The sequence below is a fragment of the Pteropus alecto genome, unplaced genomic scaffold (assembly GCF_000325575.1).
Source record: "Pteropus alecto unplaced genomic scaffold, ASM32557v1 scaffold156, whole genome shotgun sequence".
NCBI classification, from domain to species: domain Eukaryota; kingdom Metazoa; phylum Chordata; class Mammalia; order Chiroptera; family Pteropodidae; genus Pteropus; species Pteropus alecto.
In genome coordinates this window covers 4,365,643-4,389,780 of record NW_006437746.1, presented here as the reverse complement: position 1 = coordinate 4,389,780, position 24,138 = coordinate 4,365,643, and the positions used below count along the sequence as shown (strand labels likewise).

The following is a 24,138-nucleotide window of genomic DNA, read 5'->3' as shown; positions in this document are numbered from 1 at the left end:
ATATGCCGGTGCATGATTTCTGGGATACGGGCTTCTGTTCTGTCCCCAGACCCCTTTTCGGCCTCGAGGACACACCCCGGTGCCCCCACTGATTGTGTTCCCTCTTCCGGCCCCGCCAAGGGGTTCTTGCTGCACATTCTCCCCAAGTCTACTCTCCCGGACCCCTACAACTGGATTTTGAAGTCAGTTAATCCTGCAGGCAAGAGTTTTATGTGGCAAAGGCTTTGGGGAAGCACACGGGGCCAGGGCAGCAGGAAGGTCAAGAAAGACGACAAGGCAGAGACTCGGTCGGATCCGAGACATGAGGCCTTTAGGGGTTCTGGAGTGTCATCCTCCCCAGCCTCTCCCTTAGCTGTTTCTGGAAACATTTATGGGGTGGTCTCACTCTTGCTACGGCCCTGCACCCCCAGGGGGGAACTCATTTGTCTCTACCCTTTCTCTAATCACTACCTCCAACCCTCCCCCTTCCCTACAGACCAAACAAGGGCTTTATTTTTTTCATCTCATAGATTATGCATATTTTATAAACAAAAATATTAATAAATTTTTGTATAGGGGGCTGTGGCCTAAGAGGCCTGGGAACAATGGGGACATACATTTAATAGATTTCAAACGTTGGGTACGTGGTTGGCGTAGATAAACCATAATAAAGCAACAGTGTGTCATGCCCTGACACAGAAAAGGATCAGGAAACCTAAGCAAAGCTGTCAGAAAATGATTATGATTCTCGAGCTCTCCAGGACCCGGGGAAGCCTTCAAGGTCAAATGCAGGTGGGAGACGAAGCCAAGGACCAGTGCTTGCCCAGCTGAACGAGCAAACCCCTTACGTTCATCCCTGTCCAGGCTCAGCCAGGCTCACGCCTCCCTCCTCTCTGCATGTGGCTCAACCCCACTCACCGTCACTTGGTTCACCCATGCCTGTCTCAACTCCTCCCCACCTGCAGCCGGGCACTTGATTAAAGAAACTGACTGAATCAGAGAGGGAGTGAAGAAATGGTGAAGACTGGGGAAAAGGCACAGGCACAAGGTGATGCGGCATCTTCCAGGAACTGAGATGAGCTTTCTGGACAGTCAAAGTTCACTCACGGTGGGTACATGATTGGCTGTACGAGAGTGACAAAGATCCATCTTGGTACATGCCACCCTGAGGTCCCTGGGAACTTACTTGGGAGACTTACAGACTCCTGTTCTTTGGCAAACCACGAAGCTCATTATCATACAGAGATTGCCATCTCCCTTTAAAAATAACAAGCGAATTGCAGCTCGTTTACAAACCAGCCGAGACTTCCTGCTCCCCTGTGGAAGGGGTGTATGCTGAGCTCACGCCGTCTGCTGTCTCCCGGTAGAAAACCGGGCACTGTTTGCAGAGGTGTTTGGCGATATGTTTCCGGAAAAACACGGAGAGGTACCGTCTGAACTTCTCCCCGACGAAGGCGTAGATGATGGGGTTGATACAGCAGTGCGTCATCCCGAGGGTCTCTGTCACATGCATGGCTTGGTCCAGCCTATTAGAGCTAATGCAGTTATCCAAGCCGAAGAAGATCTGGAAGGTGTTGAGCAGAAGGACGATGTTGTAGGGCGCCCAGAAGAGAAAATAAACGATCATGATCACAAAGACGAGCCTCACGGCCTTGTGTTTCTTCCTCTCGTTTCGACACCGAAACAGGGTCTTCAGGATCCCTGAGTAGCAGATCACCATGACAAGCAGTGGCAGGACCAGGCCCAAAATGCTTCTCATGATTGTATAGAAATTATTCCATTCTACTGGAAAATAAGGGCCACAGAAGTAAACTAACCCTTCTGCTTGAGATTTGGTAAAGATGATTTTTGGGAGAGAGGCGAACACAGCCACCACCCAGGTGACCCCACTTGTCATCACCCCAAAGGTGACCGTCCTGGCTTTTAAAGCGAACACCGCATGGACGATAGCCAGGTACCTATCGATTGTCAAGAGGATGATGAAGAAGATTCCGCCAAAATAACCCACGTGATACATCCCCGTGAATAGTTTACATATCACATTCCCCAAGACCCACCCATTTGCGGCGTAATGAATCCACACTGGGAAAGTCAGAAGGAAAAGCAGGTCGGAGATGGCCAGGTTGAACAGGTAGATGTCGGTCATGCTCTTCAGCTTTTTGCAGTTTATCAGGATGAGGACGACCAGCAAGTTGCCCACGAAACCAAAGATGAACACCAGCGAGTAGAGCGGGGGCAGGAGGCTGGCTTCCATTTGCTTCACCTCGTCATTGGCGCAGGGTGAATTGCCCTCGTAATCATAACCGGTGGTGGGGTCTTCATCATTCCCCTTGATGTTTGCCGTAAACAGAGAATGAGACGTGGCCAGCACGTTGTGGCTGAACCGGGGAAGCACGTCATCGTCACCCATTTTCTTCCTCCGTCCTGTAAACAGAGCACAGGATGGTAATTCGCAGCGTAATCCCTGATCTTAAAAATATCCTTGCTCCACTCGAGCGTTGTCTGGCCTTCGCCTTCGCCTTCGCCTCGCAGCCATCTCCTTGGAAGCGTTTGTGCTGCTTTATCCCCTTGTGGCAGATGCCAGTCATCACCCCGACCGCCCTCTGCCAACACCTTTGACCTTCTTGGAGAGCCCGACTCATGATAAGGCTAACGTGATGGACACTCGCTTTCTCTACCTCCTCTGCAGGTGGCACACAGGCCTGTGACCCATTCCTGGACGATAAATCTAGGAGGAAACTCTGTCGGGAGCTTTTGGGAACTCCGCTTCGTGAAGAGAGAGGCAAGAGAAACCCTAGCCTGACATTTTTGCTTTTGCACCTTGTCTTGGGAGGGCTCGGTGTTTGGGACCATGAATAAAAGACTCAAAGAACTGAAGAAGATCTAAGCAGAGTCCCAACATCAACAAGTTCCCCAGCCTGCCCTCGAACTGCCCATCTTCTGATTTCTTGTTATCTGAGAAAAATCAGTCCCGGTGTTTAAAACATTACTAGTTGCATTTTTTTTTGGTCAATTACAGGCAAAGTGTTCTGATGCCCTTCTCAACTTTCTGCCTCCGTCATCCTGCCAAAATGTCTCTTGTCAAAGTTCCTTCCTCATTGAGCCCTTGATCCCTCTGATAACTTCAGAGGAACGTTCTGCATTGTTATTGTAATGTCATAGGGTTTCTTCCTCGGAAGCGCCTCTGAGACTCATCCCTTCTCTGCCTCTTACAACTGTCACTCCCTGGCCTTCTGTGCACGTCTCGCTTCTGGCTTTGTTGTGGTCTTTCGCTTTTTTGTGTGTGCTCCCTTTCATTCTGTCTGTTCTAGCACTGAAATTGAATCATGCCCTTCTCAGCTTAAAGCCCCCAGCAGCCCACGATGTGGAGGAGGTGGGACTTCAAAGGGAATGCCCGGCCCGCTCATCCTGCCTTTTCTAAGCTCGCCTCTCCTCAGCTTCATCTCTAAGCGCTTCTCAAAGCCCAGAGTCAACCATAGCCACCTTCTTTCCATTTTCCCCGAACGCGCCATTTCCGTCACGCTTCCGTGGTTTTGCGTGTGCCTGCCCTCTGCTCGAAACGGCTGGTGAGCTCCTGCTCATCCTCCAATACCTCCTGCTCCAATTCTCTTCTTCATCATCTTATGACCCTGTGCACGCCTCTCAGTGAGCACTTATAACATTACCTTCTGTCCATTGTGTTCTCCTTGAGGTCAAGGACTAGATCGTGTTTCTCTCTCCAGCTCTTATGACAGCACCCAGCAAATGGAGGCACCAATAAATGGTCATTGAAAGAATGCATGAAACTCATTATAAGTGCGACACCTAACATCATTAAGCTTGATTCTCAAGAATACGCTTTTTTTTTTTTTCCTGGTAGTGACTGTGAATTTGTTTTTATCTAAGTGCACACCTTATCTTTTTAATCTACATATACGTTGTTCGGTTTCTCTTGTGACTGATACATTTCACAGATCTTGCATGTCATGTCACCGAGCCAGATTCTTGAGATCTGCAGTGACCAAATGAGACCTTTAATCAAGCTTGGAAGAAAATGAATGTATCCACCTAAAGAATCACAACTATGATTATTAATTGAGGGTTCCTTTAATTCCAGGTGCTACGCTAAATACTTGGCATACATTAATTAATTTAATCTTTGCAAAAAATGTGTGGGATAAGTATTTATACATAGTACAAGTGAAGAAATTCAAGCACGGATGGATTAAATGACTTCCTCAAACTTATAAAGCAAGTAATGGCTGAGCTAGAATTTGAGCCCTGGGCTGTTCAATTTCAAAGGCCCTGAGGGGCTCCCGTCTCCAGGCTCTGAGAACAGAGATGGGTATAGAGCAGGTAACAAATTTTCTAGGTATTCTTCCATGGCTTTAACAGAACCTCTTTGGCATTTCACCTTAAAATGCACACTCGCCCACATGAGCGTGCCCCATCCATGCCTGCACAAGCGTGCATGTGCGTGCACGTGCACACACACGCAGATGTGCACACACACGCAGACACACACACTTCTACCAGAACATAAGCTCCATGAGGGCAGAGATCTTTGTCTTTGTAATGAGGTATCATGGTACCCCAGAACCCAACCCAGTAAAGAATGGCTACTAAATAAATATTAATTGGATAAGTAAATAAGAGAGAACTCGTAGGCTGCAAGCTGCTGAGAAACAAAATGCTCCACTGTGGGCTAGACTTCCAGGTAATCCAGTGGGAGACTTTGTAAAAATGAATTATATTGGGGATCCACAGCCCCTTAAATTGCAGCAAGCTCTCGGGCTGTTTCGTAGTTAACCTGGGCTTCGTCTCCTCCTCTGTGTGGGGAAGTGTGGACTGGAGCAGTGGTTCTCAAATGCTTGGCTTCAGTTTCACACAGAAAGTCTGTCAATTAGAAATACACAGCCCAGCCCCTCACTCTGCTGATTCAGATTGAGGGGTGAGGGTGGCGTACGAGGGGGTGAATTGTGCTAACCATTTCCACTGTGGATTCTCTGCTCTTTATGTGGTTTATTTATCTGCATTGGCTTCTCTGATGCCAGCCACCTCCCCTTTGTTACCTTTCTCGCTCCAGCACACTTAGCTCCTACCAAAGCAGACCCCTAGCAAGGTGGCTGAAGTGCACTGGTTTAGCAGTTCGCTTTTCATTCAGAATCATTGAAAAGCTGCCTCTCAGAAAAATAATTTTTCTTCACTTCAGCCTCTGTGCACCTAATGATTTGAGGCAAGAAGCACATTTTTGGTTCAGGGCTGGGGCTAGAGGAGGAGAAAATTCTGGGTAGAAAGTTCCAGCTCTTGAAAGCCCTTGGGAGTCAGGAGAGACAGAGTGAGAGGAGCAGTTGTCAAAAAGCCTGATTGTTCTTACTTTTCTTGGTTATTTTTCAGCATTCTCTCTGCTGTCACCTGAGCCCTGAGGAGTGGTCTCATCCTGCCCTGTACCTCCCCGGGGTCTCTCCAACATTTCTGGTGCAGACACCATCTCCCACCCCTTTCTCCCACCTTTATCATTCCCAAGTTCCTGAGCAGACAACTCAAAGGGCTCCCAGTGCATCTCCAGAGCTGAGATGCTCTGAGCCTCTGATTCATAAAATAATGGATCAAGGACCCACAACTCACCGTGAGTGGATGGCTTCTTCCAAGAGTCACTGGTGTGTCAGGCTTCTCAGCAACTGAATCAGGCAGATCTAGAGGTAGGAACTTGGTGTGTAGAAGTAGGAAATAAACTTTCCTGCAGAAGGAGAAGGCGGAGATACAAGAGTCAATAGGGTAAAGATTTAAAAAAAAAAAGAAGAAAGAAAGGATAATATAGTTCTTCTTTCCTAACCAAGAATATAGTACACTAGGTTGAAGTCTCCAGAGGAGGATTAATTTTGAAATCTTACTTATGCAACCTTGAGAGTGAGTCAGGCACACCCAGTCTGCTCCTGTGCCTAACGATTCTGGGCTTCTTTATCCTGTGGGTCTCTATATCTAGAAATCTACTCTCTTCTGTCAGCGATAATTTGCATGAAACGAGCACAACAAGACTTCATTTCCCAGAGAATAAATGCTAATGGGGGCTGTCGGTGGTGGTGGAGGAAATATTGTGAGGTTTTACGTGACCATGTGCCCTGGTTTCAGGGGGCATCCCAGATTTAGAATCAGATTAGAAATTTCAGTACGTAGAGCTTTTTAATGAAAAAGAATGCTAAATAGTCTTTTGTGTCAGAGATATCTTCAGTAAGAAGGGCCTCGGTTATGAGAGGTCCCACTCCCCAGAAAGAAGTTTGTTAAAAGAAAACACCATTGAGATTCTGGGAAGGTGGTGGAGTGGGAAGCACTAGGAATCTGTCTCCTCATCTAGACAACAACTGCCCTGGGAGAATCAGCGTGCTGTAGTGATTTCGGAACTCTTGAGTCTATGGAAGGCTTGCAGCTTTCAGGAGAAGGCTTGAATGATCAATTGCAGTTAACTTTGCTTAATTTCAGCTCTTAACACAATAACAGCTACCCATCTCCCATACCCAGTCCCTTGGAAGGCAGCCTTGCATCTATTCCTGGAAGAGATGCCTCACAGCTTGCAGAAGCCAGAGCTGGACCCTGTTGGACCCTGTTCTCCAAATATCAGGTATCTCTACTCCAATCATGGATTACTGCTTCTGATCTCAGAGGTGCAGACCAAGGTGCAGGTAGCCATTGCCGTTCCATTTCCCCTTATTGTTGTAAACCCCTCCCTCTAGGGCTGAAGTGACTTTCAGGGGATTTAAAGGGCCAGTTCCCTTATTTTTCTCCCCATGTTCTCTTTCTCCTCTTTTGGGAGTCAGACATTAAAGACTAGAACATTCAAAGGCAACTGCATTTCTGGGGAAAATTAGAAAGTGACCACAAGTATTAAGGGAAAGGCATAGGCTCAGAAAAGACCTGAGAAGACCTTAATTTCACACCTCAGGCTGATTCTTGGCACAGACACATCTTACAGCAATTAAAAAAATATAACAAAAAATAGCAGACTCTAGAGAAGGACAAAATCTGATTTCTAGAGTTAGAATCATATTAATAGATTCAAATGTCCAGCTATCAACCCAAACAAAACAAAAGCAAAAACAAAAACTTACAAGGCATACAAAGAAACAGGAAAATATGACCCATTCAAAGGCAAAAAAATAAACCAACTGAAATTGTTCTTGAAAAAGTTCTGATATCAGATCTATTAGATGAAGACTTTAAAACAATGTCATAAAGATGCTCAAAGAACTAAAGGAAGATGTGGATAAAGTCAAGAAAACTATGAACAAGATGGAAATATCGATAAAGAGAAAACCTAAAAAGAAACCAGAAAGACATTCTGGAGCTGAAAAATATAAAGACAGAAATGAAAAATTCACTATAGAGATACAAAAGCAGATTTGAGCAGTCAGAAAAAAATATCAACAAACTTCAAGAGAGGGCAATGAAAATTATTGAATCTGAGGAGCAGAAATAAAAGATTGAAGAAAAGTGAACGGAATTTAAGGGACCTATGAGAATCCCAGCTGAAACGAGAGAGAGAAAGGAGCAGAGAAAGTATTTGAAGAAATAATGGCTGAAAACATCCCTAAGGAGAAGAAAGACAGGAACATAAACATTTAAGAACCTCAATGAACTCCAAAGAGACTCACACCAAGATACATTATAATCAAACTTTTAAAAGACAAACGGACTTAAAAACATGATCTAACTATGTGTCGTCAACGAGAGACTCACTTTAGATCCAAAGACACAAATAGATTGAAAGTGAAAGGATAGAGAAACATATTCCACGCAAATATGAACCAAAGGAGAGAAGGGGTGGCTACATTAATCAATCATCAGACAACATAGACTTTAAGTCCAAAAAGTTTATAAGAGACAACAAAGAAGGATATTATATATCGATGAAAGCAAGAAGATATAGCAATTAGAAGCATTTGTACTCAATGACAGATCATCAAAATATATAAAGCAAAAACTGATAGAACTGAAGGGGGAAAATAGACAGTTCTACATCAATAGTTGGAGACTTCAGTACCCCATTCTCAATAATGGATAAAACAATCAGATAGGAGATAAGTAAGCAAATAGAGCACTTGAACAGCACAATAAACCAATCAGATCTAGCAGGCACATACAGAGCACATTACCCTAGAATAACAGCAATATTCTTCTCAAATATACATAGGACACTTTCCAGAGTAGGCCATATTGAAAATAGAGAATTTCTAAAACTCAACAACGACAACAAACAATCCAATTCGAAAATAAGCAAAGGGCTTGAATAGACATATCTGCAAAGAAGATAGACAAATGGCTGATAAGCACATGAAAAGATGCCCGATACCACTGATCATGAGGGAAATGCAAATCAAAACTACTATAAAAAACTGCTTCATACTCATTAGAATGGCAATTATCCAAAAAAACAAAAAACAAGTGTTGGTGAGAATGTGGAGAAATTGGAACCCTTGTACGCTGCTGATGGGAATATAAAATGGTGCAGCCACCATGGAAAATAATAGAGTGGTTCCCCTAAAATTAAAAATAGAATTACCATATGATCCAGCAATTCCACATCTGGTTATATACTCCAAAGGATTGAAAGCAGAGTGTCAAACAGATATTCGTATGCTCATGTTTATAGCAGTATTATTTGCAATAGCTTAAATGTGGAAGAAACCAAGTATCCATCGACGGATGAATGGATAAGCAAAGTGTAGTATATGCATACGATGGAATATTATTCAATCTCAAAAAGGAAGGAAATTCTGACATGGGCTACAACATGGATGAACCTTGAGGACATCATGCTAAATAAACCAATCACAAAAAGACAAATACTGTATGATTCCACTTACATGATATACTTAGAGTAGTCAAAATCATAGAGACAGAAAATAGAATGGTGGTTTGCCAGGTGCCAGGGGGAGGGGTTAATGAAGTGTTATTGTTTAATGGGTATAGAGTTTCAGTTTTACAAGATGAGCAGAATTCTGGAGCTGGATGATGGTGATGGCCGCATGGCAGCACCACATAATGAATGGAATAAGATGGCAAATTTTGTTATGTAAACATATATGTAATGTTCATTTTACCACAATTAAAAAAAAAAAGAAAAACAAGGAAATCGTCATTAACAGCACAATTGCAATGTAGGCACTACACGTGGGAGGAATGTCCCTAAGGTCCCCCAGGAAACATTGGGTCATCTAAGCGGGCCTCTGGCACTTTCTGGAATTCAGCAGACTTTGAGGTCAGGATCTCATGCTGTGGTCTCAACAAATTTCTAAGCTTTGATTTGCCCCACTATAAAATAGGAATAATAAGGTCTCTGGGGTCTGTGAGATTGAAATGGATTTAGAGCAGTTAGTACAGTGGCTGGTATGTAGTAGGCACTAAACAAATGGTAACTAATAGCAACAATAACAGTACAACACTCAGTGCAGTCCAGGTGGCCTTTCTAGATTTCAACAAGTTGTGACTTTCTACCGGATAAGACTTGGTTTTTGTGCTAAGCAGGAGGGGCTTCAGGTTTTTCCTTAGAAGACAGCTCTTGACTTGACCAGTTCCCCAGTTATCCCCTAATGTGGCAGAGATCAGAAGATTTCAATAGCAAAACAGGTCATACTTGCTCCGGAAATCCTGGGTTCTCTCCCACTTACGGATTCTCCTGATTCCAGCATCTTGCTACGAGTTCCTTGAATAACTCTGGGATGGGGAAGGTCAAGACTCTGACTGATTGACTAGGAGCACTCTGCATTTCTATCTTCACACCAGGCACCATTGAAAATTGGAAACCTGAGTAAGTACACTCGAGAATTCTTTATACTCATGGAGAGAGTTTTAAGAAAGATGCTATTCCTTAAGTTTGAGAATCCTATATCTACCTGTGACACTGTGTTCACGCTTTCTGAAATTCTCAGTCTGGAAGAGGAGTAGAGCCCTTTGAGAAGATTTGGAAGAAAACGTGTCACCAGCCTCTTCCCTCTAGTGTGCTTGCTGACCAAGCAGGGTCACATAGAAGGCGTGGCTGTGGTCAACTCAAGGTGACCTGAGACAGGGATGAGGAGACACTCAATCCTTCCATAAACCAATGAAATAAAAATAGTTTGTGAGTGAACAAGGGAGAGCCAGAGCAACGCTGGCCGTGAGAAGTTTAAGATTCTTGTTTACTCGTATTCTGAAGGTCAGCAGCTGAGTTGAGGGTTTAGACCATTGAAGCTGGACGTTAGATTTGTCCCAAGAACTTCTCTGCCCCTCCGTGGGTGGCAACCAGATGAAAACGCAGAGAAAAGCATGGCTGGACAGAAGTGCTGCCAGGGTAGAAGATGGACAAAATTTACCAGCAGCGTAAGGGCACTTTGATGATGTCCCTTGTCACATCTTATCTGTGTTGGGTAAATGACACCTTTAGAAGATAAATTCTTGCTTTTTTTCAATACAGATGTTTTTGGTTGGTTGTGGTTTCTATGATTTGCATGCTTCCTGTGACCTACTAAAATAGATTAGTGAGTTCTAGGATTTTACATCTTCAGTTTTGGTGAAAAACAATGATATGGACTAATATGACACCCATAGAAAAAGCAGTTCTGTGTTCCTACGTGTTCTGGTCATATCTTAATAATAAAAATACTACAAACTATTGCTACTCTTTTGTTGCATGTAAAAAAGTAACACAACAGGGCATATAGTCACAGCAAGAAAGCCCAGAAACTGCCATTGACTTTTGAAAAGGAAGTGTCAAGTAACAGAAGTCAGGCATGAATGTCTCCTTCATCTTCCAAGTTCACCATCATTTCCAAGTGGGCCAAGAATAGACAAGAATATATGATGGAAAATAGAAATAAAATGTCATCAACGATGGTGATATTATCTTTATTATATCTTTATCAGAGTATAGAGGTAGCAGATTGAACGTTTCTAAACCTTCAGGCCAAATAAACTGTGGGGAAATAGAGGCGAAGTCAAAATCTTCAATACATTCACTTGCTGAAAAGCCCTCTCAAGCGACTTAAGAAAATGCCTTTTGAATCCTGTAGTAGGAAGGTGATCTTATGTTCTTCTATAGCCCAGATGTTTTAAACTACTCTGTGACTAGACTCAGATCTTAGTTCAGATGCCTCAGAGGTGGCCTGCTCTGGGGAGGAGATCTTAGCTGGGATGGGTCAGGACAGAGTACTTGGGAGGCATTTTAGATACCCCCAAGACATGGCAACAATGTGTTGGGGGCTTGTTCTGGGGAATGAGAAACTAGAATTCACACTCGCCACCCATCACCTGCCCTCTTCCGTAACATGTGTTGTGCAGGAGGGGGATGGGGTGAGTGCCCACAGGATGAGGTTTCATGGATGGCACAGGGGGCTATAAATACTTCTCTCCCACCTCTGACATCATCTACCATTTGAGTGTGGCTTCTGAGGTGTTCCAGGGAGGGACACAAAGCTGTGGCCAACCGCGAGAAACCCAATAGTGCTTTTTGCAGGTAGTGGTATGAGAAGAAGTCCACAAAGCTGCATGTGGCAGGGATTCTGATTGGAGGACATGACTGGGGCCTCCCTCGGGGTGGGCAGCGGATGATGGAAGATAGTGAGAGAGACCCTAATCAAGTGTGGCTAGTTGAAGATGTGCACAACTGCTGTTGGCTTTGTAGAAACCATAAGTATTTGGTGGTGGGGGAAAGGACAAGTTTGGGGAAGACGATTCATTTGTAATGTAACTCAGGTTAATATATTATATAATGTGACATGTATATTTTTAAGTAATACACGCTGAAAGCAAAAGTTTGTTCTTTGACAAGATCAACAAAGTTGACAAACCTCTACCTACACTAACAAAAAAAATAAAAGACATAAATAACTAAAATCGGATGAAAGTGGGGATCACTACTGACTTTACAGAAATAAAAAAGATAAGAGAATACTATAAACAATGTCCACCAACAAATTAAATAACATAGATGAAATGGACAAATTCTTAGAAACACAGAAATTACCAAACACTGACTCAAGAAGAAATAGAAAATTCGAAAAAAAATCTGTAAAAAATAAAGAGATCGAATCAGAAATCAAAGGTCTTTCAACAGGAAAACACCCAGGACCAGACGGCTTGACTGGAGAATGCTAATAAACATTTAGAGAAAAATTAACCTCAATCCTTCTCAATCCCTTCCTAAAAATAGAAGAGCAGGGAATATTTTCTAACTCATTCTATGAAACCAGCATTATTTTGATAGCAAAGCCAGACAAAGATACCACAAGAAAACTGCAGACCAATATTCCTTATGAATATAGATGCAAAACTTTCAACAAAATGCTAGCAAACTGAATCCAACAGCATGTTAAAAGAATTATACAGTATGGCCAAGTAGGATTCATCTAAAGAATGAAAGGGTGGTTCAATATAAGAAAAATCAATCGATCTAATACACAACATTAACAGAATGAAGGAAAAAATTATGATCATTTCAAATGACGCAGTAAAAGCATTTGACAAAATCCAATACCCTTTCATAACAAAAACACTCAAAAAAGTAGGAATGTGAGGAAACTTCCTCAGCGTGATAAAGGACATTTGTGAAGCCCCACAGCTGGCATCATATGTAATGTAAAAGACTAAAACTTATTTTGCTAAGACCAGAAACAAGACAAAAATGCTCGCTTTCACCACTGCTATTCAGTACTGTAGTGGAAGTTCTAGCCAAAGCAATCCAGCAAGGAAAGGAAACAAAAGGCATCCAGATTTGAAAGAGGTAAAACTTTATTTACAGATGACATAATCCTATATATAGAAAACCCCAAGAATCCACAAAAAAAACCTACCTAAGCTAACAAACAAATTCAGCAAAGTTACAGAAAATAAAATCAATGCAGAAAAATAAAAAATCAATTGTGTTTTTATGCACCAGCAACAAACAATTTGAAAAGAAAATTAAGGAAACAATTCCACTTACAAAAGCACCAAAAAAAGTTAAATACCTAGGAATAAATTTAACCAAGAAAGTGAAAGACTTACATACTGAAACTACAAAACTGAAAGAAATTAAAGAACACTTAAATAAATGGAAGAAGAAGACATAAATCGGAAGACTCAAAATTGTCGAGATGGTACTATTGCCCCAAATTATCTAAAGATTAGATGTTACTCATTTCAAAATTCCAATGGCCTTTTGCCTAAATAGAAAAGCTGATCCTAACATTTGTGGAGAATGCAAGGGAAACCCTGAATAATCAAAATAATCTTGAAAACAAAAACAACAAAAAGAACAACTTCAGAGCACTTGTACTTCCCGATTTCAAAACTTACTAAAAGCTACAGTAATTAAAACAGTGTGGCGCTGGAATAAGAATAGACGTGTAGATCTATGGAATAGAATTGAGAGACCAGAAATAAACTGCATCTATTTCCAATTGATTTTCAACAAGGATGCCAAGACCATTGAATGGGGAGAGAACATTCTCTTCAACAAATGGTGCTGGGACAACTGGATACCCACATGCAAAAGAATAAAGTTGGATTCCTTACCCACATTCAAAAATTTTCGTATACGAGAATTAACTCAAAATGGATCAATGATGTAACTATAAGAGCTAAAACAATAAAATTTTTAGAAAAAAATATGGAGGTAAATCTTTAAGGCCTTTGATTTAGAACGGATTCTTAGATACGACACCAAAAGAATGAATGACAAAAGAAAAAAAATAAATTGGACTTCATCAAAATTAAAAATCTGTGTGTATCAAAAGACATTACCAATAAAGTGAAGACAACCTAGAGGAGAAAAGAAAATATTTGTAAATCATGTTAACTGCTAAGAACCTCGTATCTGACAATATAAAGAATGCCTATATTTCAGCAACAAAAAGGCAAACAATCCAATTTAAAAATGAGCAAAGCACTTGAAGACGTATTTCTCCAAAGATGATATACAAATGACCAACGAGCACATGAAAAGGTACTCAATGTCATTAGTCATTAGAGGAAACGTGAATTGAAACCATAGTGAGATACTACTTCATACCCACCAGGATGGCTGTAATTAAAAAAATAATAATAATAATAACAAGTATTGGTGAGGATGTGGAGAAATTGGGACTCTTATGTTGCTGGTTGGAATGCATAATGGTGCATCAGATTTGGAGAATTCCTTAAAAAAAAAACTAAACATAGAATTATCATATGACTCTGCAATTCCTGTCCTAGATATGGACCCCATTCAAAACAGAAAACAGATAATCAAATACCGCTACACCAATGTTGATAACAGCGCTATTCATAATGACCCGAAGATGGAAACAATCCAAAGTTCACCAAGGGATGAATGGAGAAACAAACTGTGGTCTGTGCATACAATTGTCTGTAAAAAGAAGTGGAGTTCTGACATGCACTGCAATGCGGATGAACCTCAAAAACATCAGGCTAAGTGAAGGAAACCAGACATAAAAAAAATCACATATTGTGTGACTCTGTGTATGTGTACTATCCACGATAGGTGAACCCACAGAGTCAGGAAGCAAATTTGTGGTTGCTGGGGCTGGGGGAAGGGAGAATGAAGAGTAACAGCTTAATGGGTACAGGGTTTTATTCTGGGGTAATGAAAATGTTTTGGAAGTACATAGAGGTGGCGGTTACACAACAGTGTGAATAGGCGTCTCCCTTATTTTCTCCAATTTAGAGGTTTTCGTTGTTATTGTTGATATGGCATTGCTGTCATATCACCTGTGTACTTTTGTATTTCTCAGTTTTACCACTAAGTAAGCCAAAGTTTTTTCCATGTTGTAAATTATTCATAAACATAGTATTAGCATAATAGCTGCATGCCTGTCAAACGATATCACGGTTTATGTGTGTATGTATTCATTCAACAAAAAAATAATCAGAATCTATACCATTTTATTTCCATTGTCCAGCCTAGACTGGACAATGTGTATAAAAAGTGAATAAAACATAACCAGCCTTGCCCCTCAGGAGACTTTCGTGTTCAAATGTAGTAGAGCGATATTAAACAAATAAAAACACATATAAATATATAACTACAAATTTTAATACGTTCAGGGACAAAAAGGACAGGGGTCCTATGAAATCTAACTTATATTGGAGAGTTAGGGGAGACTTCTTTGAAAAGTAATATTTCAACTGATATTTAAAATATGAAGGACACATAGGAGTTGACTGGATCCATTAAGAGATTTAATAATGATGGTAGTGGTGATGGTGATGATAGTAATGATGGTGATGGTGGAGATATTGATGGTGATGATGATGATGGTAATGGCAGACATTTATTAAATGCTTATCGGCACTGTTCTAGTGCTTCATAGACAGCGGCCACATTGAATCCTTCGAACAACTCTATGAGCTCAATACCCAGTGTTTGAAAGAGAAACGGAAGCACTAAAAGATTAAGAATCTCTCCTGAGGTCAACTCAGAGACTCAAGTCCGGGCAGCCTGGCTCTACACCTCCAATCCACTCTTCCCCACTGCGTAAAGAATTCCAGGCAGAGGGAGTCACACAGGTGGAGGCCATGAAGTGGAAAAGAGCTAGGTAAAAAGATGACATGTGTGCATTTTTCATTTTTTAATGGACTATTTAAATATACTGTATTTGTTCAAAGAATAATGATGGAACACGTGTGTCCCTATCACCCAGCTTTAACTATCTTATTTTGCCACATTCGCTCGATTTTTAAAAGGCAAAAATTTAGAGTTACAACTGAGATTGCCTCGTGGACCTTCCCCTAGTCTCCATTTATTTCTCTCTCTCTGCATTGGATATTTACGGTTCTCATGCATGATATATTTATTTTTACTTTAGATGTAATATTGTGTTGTGTGTTTTAAAATAAAAAGTGATATACTGCCTGTTTCATGATTTTGAGATTTATCTCACTAGTATTATTGCCTCTTTGGGGCAAATTGCTAAAAGTAGGAGTACTGTATCAAAGAACATGTTCGCTTAAAATTTTTTTGCATAATAGAGAAGCCCAGGAATCAGACCGTGTTTGCAATGGTCTTAGTGCAAAAGATTTCCAGCTGGCGAAATGAAACACCTATTACTTCATGCAATATTTGATCGCATGAATAAGCTACAATTAAAAAATTGGATTCTATTAATATAGAATCCAATTTTTTACTGCTTAAACGATGCAACTACAAACCCTCTTCAGGTATTCAGCAGAATTTCTCTAGGCTATATGCCCAAGAGTGTCATTGTCACCATTGAAGATGAGGCCACAATGGTAGGTTGATTCATGGAAGTCATGGAGGACCTTGAATGATAAATTCAGGAGTTTTAGGAAATTAGTCTTCAAATTAGATATTTAGTATGGTTCACAAACAGAAAGCATCAGCATCACCTCGGTGCTTGTTAGAAAACCATTGGTCTAGACAAAAAACGGGTTTCTGCTGTGCTCCTCCTAATGATCTGGATGACCAAGTACAACCCAGGCATCCTCTGGGCTGGCGGGCTCTGCAGACTGGACAGCATATAAGGCCTCAGAAAATGGGAGCTCTTAGCATTAGGTCCTCATCTGTGGAATGACACATGGACTTAGCATTCTATGCTTCTAATAATGCCCTGAAAGTTGCTCTAGTTGACACCATTTTATCTAGAATGATAAGCGGTAAGTTTTACCTCGGAGTGCCCTAGGGCAACTAAGCTGATTTTCAAGGCAGAAGGCTCAATTGTAGTTTGAGCCTTGCCATCTTCATACTTGCCATCTGAGCAGTTGTTCACTCCTTAAGCCTACTAAAATTAATTAAAAAAAAATTAAATTAAAAAATGCAGGTTAAAAGCTTACTGTAAATCGTGACATACATGTTAATTATTTTCTATGCTATTAGCATGAATAAAAGAGATATTACTTCTTGCCCTAGTGATTCCCAAACCTTAGTGCATCAGAATTCCCTCCCGGGCTTGTTAATACTGGCCCCTACCCTCAGAATTTCTGATTTCGTAGGTCTGGGGCAGGGCTGAGACTGTGAATTTCTGACAAGTTCCCAGGGATGCTGCTGACTGGTGACCTTCCCCTGGGAACCACAGACTTAGATGTAAAGCTGGTGTTGAGGAAAGCTCAAGGGAAGATGCCAACTCAATGCAATAAAGACATTGTGTTGATATGGGGGTCCCGTGAAAAGAGCACAGGGCAGATGTCAGAAAATTACTTTCTAGCCTGCCTCTGACCCTAGTTATCTGAGACCCTACAAGAGCTGCAGAGGACTCTCAGCCTCAATTTCTCTGTCTGAGATGGGAGGGATGGACATTTTTAAGAAAAGTCCTTTCAACCCTAACACACCTCGAGTTAAGAAATTGCCCAACTCTTCAGTTCTGATTGAATTCTCAACTGAAATGGTGCAGAGACTTTTTTTTTTTCTCATAGCTGTTTCCCATTGACTAGTTTTTCCCCTTTTTTGATGGAGTAGTCAGGGAAGAGGGAGAAGCTTCTGCATTTCCTTTATAAAAAACTCAATTTCCATTCCTCTTTTTTTCTTGTAACTAGAATCTCTTCTTCCTCTTTTTTGTTTCTTGCTCCTGAGCCCTGCCTTCTCTGAAATGTTTCAGTTCCCTCTCATGTATTTTTAGGCCAACTCTCCATCTTTCAACAGATGTGGCAAGGGTACTTTTTGCATAGCTCTTTAGGGGTCAGGACCCCAGAAGGAGACATGAAGTGGGTCCCCGAATTCTTTCTTCATTCCTTCAAGGCTTCTCTTTTTAAGTGTTTTTTGTTTGTTTGTTTTTGTGTTGTTTTGTTTGTTTTCAGCTTACACCCAAGGCTGGAGGGCTGGAGTGTTCCTGGAAGGTCATTCCCAGGAGTAAAGCCAAAGCCAATTCATTCAGTGATGCTCAGTCAACTCTGATGAGGCCTTTTTGCCTCTCCTACTACTTTCCTTCATTTTCCATTCTTTCGTGATCTAACACCTATGGAGAAATAGAAGTCTGTGCAGCACAATACATTGTACTACGAAATACTTCTCACTTCCTCGCTTTCTTTTCTGATCTCTCAGCATTATTATCAATTAGGTTAATAAAATGATCTCTAAGTAAGAGGACTTCTGAAGTCCTTTAACCCTGAGAATAGATTAAAAAGTCATTCAGAACCATAGAAAAGTGAACACTTTTCCTCTAAGGTTAGGAAAAGATAAGTTTTGATGCCTGAGTTCACCATTTCTATTCAACATAGTACTGGAAGTTCTAGCCAGAGCAATTAGGCAAGAAAAGGAAATGAAAGGCATCAAAACTGAAAAGAAAGAAGTAAAATGATCTCTGTTGCAGATGACATGATATTACATGTAGAAACCCCTAAAATTTCCACACAAAAAAACCTGTTAGAATTAATAAATGGATTCAGCAAACTTGCAGGATACGAAATCAATACATGAAAATTAGTTGCATTTCTATACACTAGATAAACAAACTAATAAAGGAAATTAAGAAAACAATTTCATTTACATTATCATCAAAAGGAACAAATTACTTAAGAATAAACTTAACCCAAGAGGTGAAAGACTTGTACACTGAAACTACAAAACACTACTGAAAGAAATTAAAGATAAAAATAAATGGAAAGATATTCTGTGTTCATGGATTGACATCTTACTATCGTTAAGATGTCGATACTAATTAGAGTGATCTACAGATTCAAAGCAACCCCCATCAAAATCCCAATAACATTTTTTTTTTTGCAGAAATAGAAAAATCCACCCTAAAATTTATACAGAATGTCAACGGGCCCCGAATAGCCAAAATAATCCTGATAGAGAACAAAATTGAAGGTCTCACATTTCCTTGTTTCAAATTTATACAAAGCTACAATAATCAAAATAATGGTTCTGGCATAAAGACAAACATACAGATCAATGGAATAGAATAGAGAGCCCAGAAATAAACCCTCACATCTATGGTCAGATGATTTTTCCACCAGAATACCAAGATCATTCAATAGGGAAAGGCCAGTATTTTGAACATGGTGTTGGGGAAACTGGATATCCACATGCAAAAGAATAAAATTGGACCATTACCTCACATCGCATATAAAAATTAACTCAAAATGGATCAAAGACATACATGTAAGAGCTAAAACTATAAAACTCTTAGAAGAAAACATAGGGGAAATGCTTTATGACATTGGATTTGACAGTGACTTCTTGGATCTGACATCAAAGGCACAGGCAACAAAAGAAAAAAAAATAGACAAATTCAACTTCACCAAAATTAAAACTTTTGTTCATCAAAGGACAATATCGACAGAATGAAAAGGCAATCCAGTGAAGGGAGAAACAATTGTAAATTATATAGGTATATAAAGAACTCCTATAACTCAGCAACAACAACCATCACAAAACCAAACAACCTGATTCAAAAATGGGCAAAGGACTTGAATAGACATTTCTCCAAAGAAGAAAATGGACAGTAAGCACATGAAAAGATGTCCCATATCACTAATTATTAGGAAAGTGCAAATCAAAACCACAATGAGATACCACCCCTCATCAATTCGAATGGTATTTTCAAAAAACAGAAAATAATACATGTTGATGAAGATTTGGAGAAATTGCAACCCTTGCACATTGCTGGTGGGAACATAAAACGCTGTAGCCACCGTGGAAAGCTGTGTGGCAGTTCCTCAAAAAATGTAATATAGATTACCATATGATCCAGCAACTCCACTTTTAGGTATAAATTCAAAAGAATTAAAAGCAGGAGTCCCCACAGATGGACGTTTGTACACCCATGTTCGTGGTAGCATTATTCACAAGAGCCAAAGTTTGAAACAACTCAAATGTTTATCAACAGATGAATGGATAAGCAAAATGTGGCTTATCTATACAATGCAATATTATTTAGCTTTAAAAAGGAATGAAATTCTGACACATGCTCCTATATGGATGAACCTTGAAGACATGCTAAGTAAAAGAAACCAGTCACAAAAGGATCAATACATGATTCCACTCAAATGAGTCTTCTGGAGTAGTCACATCCATATGTATGGGAAGTAGTGTAGAGGTTTGCCAGGGGCCGGAGGGAGGGGGAGAGTTCTGGAGACGGATGGTGGTGATGTTTGCACAACAATGTGAATGTGTTTAATGCCACTGAACTGTACAGTGAAAAATGGTAAAAATGGTAAATTTTATGTTATGTATATTTTACCACAATAAAAACAATGTCTCTCAGACTAAATTTCACCACATCATGGGCTTGTAAAGCTGGGAGTGATCTTTCTGGTTCTGTGGTGTAACCCACCCATGTTACATTTGAAGAGACCGAGGCCTTGAGAAATGGCATGACTTGATTGAGGCTGCATAGCCACTGGTGGCAGAGCCAAGTCACGACATCCTCTGCAACACCTCCAGACTGCTCGTTTGAGATTAAAGTTTAAATCTGTATTCCCCTGATTAAAATCTTCCATGCCACAAACCCCCCCTCCTCGCCTCCCGCCTCCGTACCCTGGTATGTGATTAAGATAAAATTCTCTAGTGTGGCAGAGCAGACCTTCTAAGATCTGGCCCTCTGCCTCACCACCCTCTCCTTCTGCTGCTACCCCACGTGAGCTCGAAACACAGCAAACTCATTCTAGTTCCCGTAAAGTATTGCCCAGCTCCACACCGTGTTTCCTGCCCGAGTGCCTCATCTGCCTCATCTACTTACAAGACACCATTTCAGGTGTCCTCTCCTCCAGGCAGGCTCCTGGGTGCCCTGTTCAGCCCCACTCATGTTGATGGCAACTCTGAGCTGAGTAACACCCTCCCCCCGCCACACACACACACTAATATTACTTTTGTGCCCTGCATTGCTGGGCCATGAGCGTCCAGAGGACAGGGGTCGAGTCTCTGATGTTGCTGACAAGTAGTTGTCAGTCATGGCTGTGCACCATGGAAAAAAAGAAGCTTACAACAACGCAGATGCTCAGGCCTCTCCCTAGATCTACTGAATCAGATTCCAGCAACAAAGTTCTTGGCACATTTGGAGGACAGTGAATGACCAACTTCAGGGATTGGCAGGTTTATAAAGAAAAATGGTGGGCAATAGGATAGAAAATAAAGAAGGTTGGGGCCATGGGTGGATCTGGTCCGGGGGGAGTGACACATGAAATGTGCATCATAAGAAGGTGAGTCTGGTGCATATGCAATATGAATTTTTACTTTTTAAAAAACATCTAAGACTGCTCATTACATTCTGGTTCAGCGGTGTTGGCAGGAGTGGAGCGTGCGCGCACGCACACACACACACACACACACACACACACACACAAAACCTCAAGTGTAAATGGTGGTTGCAGCTGAGCTCAGCAGATCTCTGCCCCGTTTCCCCTGCTTCTCTGAGTCAACTACAGGGAGGGAAGAGTCACGCCTTTTCCTGGACTTGTAAATTTTGTTTAGGTCAAACAGACAGGAATTGGAGTTTCAAGGTTAAGGGTATTAAAAACCAGTGCTTTTCAATCTTTAATGTGCACATAAATCCTCTGGCGATCTAGCTAGAGTGCTGATTCTGCTTCAGCGGGTCTGGGGAGGGCTTGAGATTTGTATTGTTAACAAGTGGTGAGGTCTAGGCTGCAGGAAAATAGCAAAGCAACTAATCCGCTGGTCAGAAACAGAGAGGCTCATTTCCCCCTAGCTTTATTGAGTTATAATTGACAAGGATAATTTAGAGAGGCCCACTTTTGTTCATTTATTCACTTATGCATTTAGTAACTCAACAAATGTGTATTGAGTGCTTACTATGTGCTCGGCATGGTTTTGGACACAGGGAGCATGAGTGTACAGTGATAAATCGGACATGAATTCTGCCCTCAAGAAGTTCACATGTTAGTGGGCGAGACAGATGCTAAATAGATCATTGGAACCCCATGATCTCTACCTGAAAGAAACAAGAGAAGACATGCGCGTTTATAATTCACCAAACCTTCATGGAACAGCTATTCTGGGTCGATTGCTAAGGTTACAAAGATGAATAAGACAAAGTCCTGCCCACCCACCTACCCCCACCCTCCGAAACTCCTAAGCTAGTGACAAAAAAAGAAAAAAAAAGAATCTGAAAAGGTTAGCATGTTGGGGTTCCTCAGAGCCCCACAACTGCTCTGCCAATGTTTTGCTTCACTGTTGGAACAGGTCACTGCTTTTTAGCTTGACTTAAGATGAAGTAGTTGCCTTGCTTTGAGGAGCCTGTGGGACAAAACAAAGAGATATCTTTATGTGGAGATGCTCTCAGCACATGAAGCTGGATAATAACTGTTGGGCTGTTAAATGTGGTAAATATTTTTTTCTGCTCTGCTGCCCATCTTTTAACTGGGTCTATTGTGTCTGATTGTCTTCCTTGATTGCTATGGTTTTGTTTTTACTTAGTAAGGCCTTCCTTATCCCAAAGGAATAAAATATTCTTCTATATTTTCTTTTAGTACTTATCGAATTTTTTATGTTTGTGTATTTAATCCATTTGGAATTCTTTTTACATATGATATGAAGAATTTAACTTTTTTCTTTTCAGTGTATAACCAATTCAGGACATCCAAAGGAATGGAGTTACAATGTCAAAGAAAAAAAATAGTTTTTGACTGTTGAAACAATTTCCCAATTACTTTCCAACAATATTATGGCCATTAAAATATGAATGGGTCACATTCACTATATACTTACAGACAGTAGTTATTATCATCATTTGACATTTTCAAGAGGTTAGTTTTTAATGCATTTAAAAACAAGACTTTATAGTTATTCATATTAAATTTTATCCTCTAACTTTGAACTAGTTATTTGAGGCTGTTAATGTGTTTTTGAAATCTCCTTCTTTAATTTAACTCATTAGCTGTCATTCGCAGCTTCATGCCTACTGCCATTCCAATAAGGCACAACTTTAGAGTCTTCATTTAAACAACTGATAAACCACTGCCTAGAAAAAGTTCGATACGATGCATTTTCGCTTGCCCTTAAAGACTTTCTTTGAGGGTAATATTAATCCATTAATCAATTACTGTTAAGTATCATTGTTGAACCAGTCTTCATTTCTCCTTTAACTAAGTATCCCACTAAGTGTCCCCTAGATCTCTTCAATCCAATCCAATTAAGATTATTTTTCAGTATTTGAGCTCCAAATGCCAAGACATATACTAGATAGTAAGGAGTTTGCCAAATTTCTTGTTGCCAGTGATCTTCATCAGGCATGCCTGGATTTACTACTAATTGAGTAACTTTGCTTAAAAAGGGGAATGTGGTTGGTATGACACAAATTGCTATGAGTGGATTTATGTTGTCTTATAGTGAAAGAGTTGGTTTCTCTGTCAAGGGAGTGGGTGGCCCTAGGCCAAGGGATTAAGCAACAACAGAATTAGGGGTGGGCAAGTGGGGCGGAACCAAGGAGGGGAGTAAACCAGAAGTTTTTAAGCACGGTGCACTAGTTGCAGAAAAATTTAGGTCAGAGTTTGGGGGTGTAAATAAAAGTGATATTCAAGAAGTTCATGAACTCTGGATGTTGAGTTTACTAGAATTAGTAAGTATTTGTTTTGTAAACCCCCAACCACTTTCAACCCCTGCTCTCCATTCCTATCATGTCTGGGGTTCACTTTGCCCCCTGCCCCTTTTCAGGGCTGACCCCTCATGAGTATGTCTTTTAATAGTCATAAATTTAAGTTATTCTGCCTAGCATTTATGAAGGTTCAGCACCAATCTCACTAAGTTAATACTCCAGAATTTCTCTGTTTATATATCGAAACAAGGATATGACTCAAACCTAGTCCTTTGCTTTCTCTCTTACTCTCCAAATATTATTGACAACAATTTTCCAGTCATACCTGCAAATTCTTTCTAGACCTCTAATGGGATTTATCTGAGTACGGAGAATAAAGCTCTTTTGGAAAAAACGGGTGCCCTCAATACCCTCACCTACCCTGGGGTTCAATTTCTTCTATGGAAAAGTTTATTTCTTTCATTATAAAGGTGATGCACACTCATTTGAGAAAATTTGATCAATATATGGGGGGGGGTAATCTATAGATCTACTATTAAAAGTCTACTAAAGATTTAGTTGATATTCTTTTAGTATTTTTCCCTTCGTGCATTCATTACTGAATGACTACAATCACCTGGGCAGTGTACAAGTTCCTAGTTTTACTGTGGTAAACAAAACAGACATGGCTTTTGCAGACTGGCTGTGGAATAAGGACATAAAAAACAAACAAACAAACAAACAA

The 24,138-nt window shown here is 40.7% G+C and overlaps 1 protein-coding gene across 1 annotated transcript; it reads right to left on the bottom strand.

The window, feature by feature from the left end:
• Positions 1 to 1,267: 1,267 nt before the first annotated feature.
• On the bottom strand, positions 1,268 to 2,395 carry LOC102891380 (C-C chemokine receptor type 2). The gene has a single exon (XM_025048945.1). The coding sequence runs from the start codon at positions 2,387 to 2,389 to the stop codon at positions 1,268 to 1,270; it is 1,122 nt and encodes a 373-aa protein (XP_024904713.1). The 5' UTR covers positions 2,390 to 2,395.
• Positions 2,396 to 24,138: the final 21,743 nt, after the last annotated feature.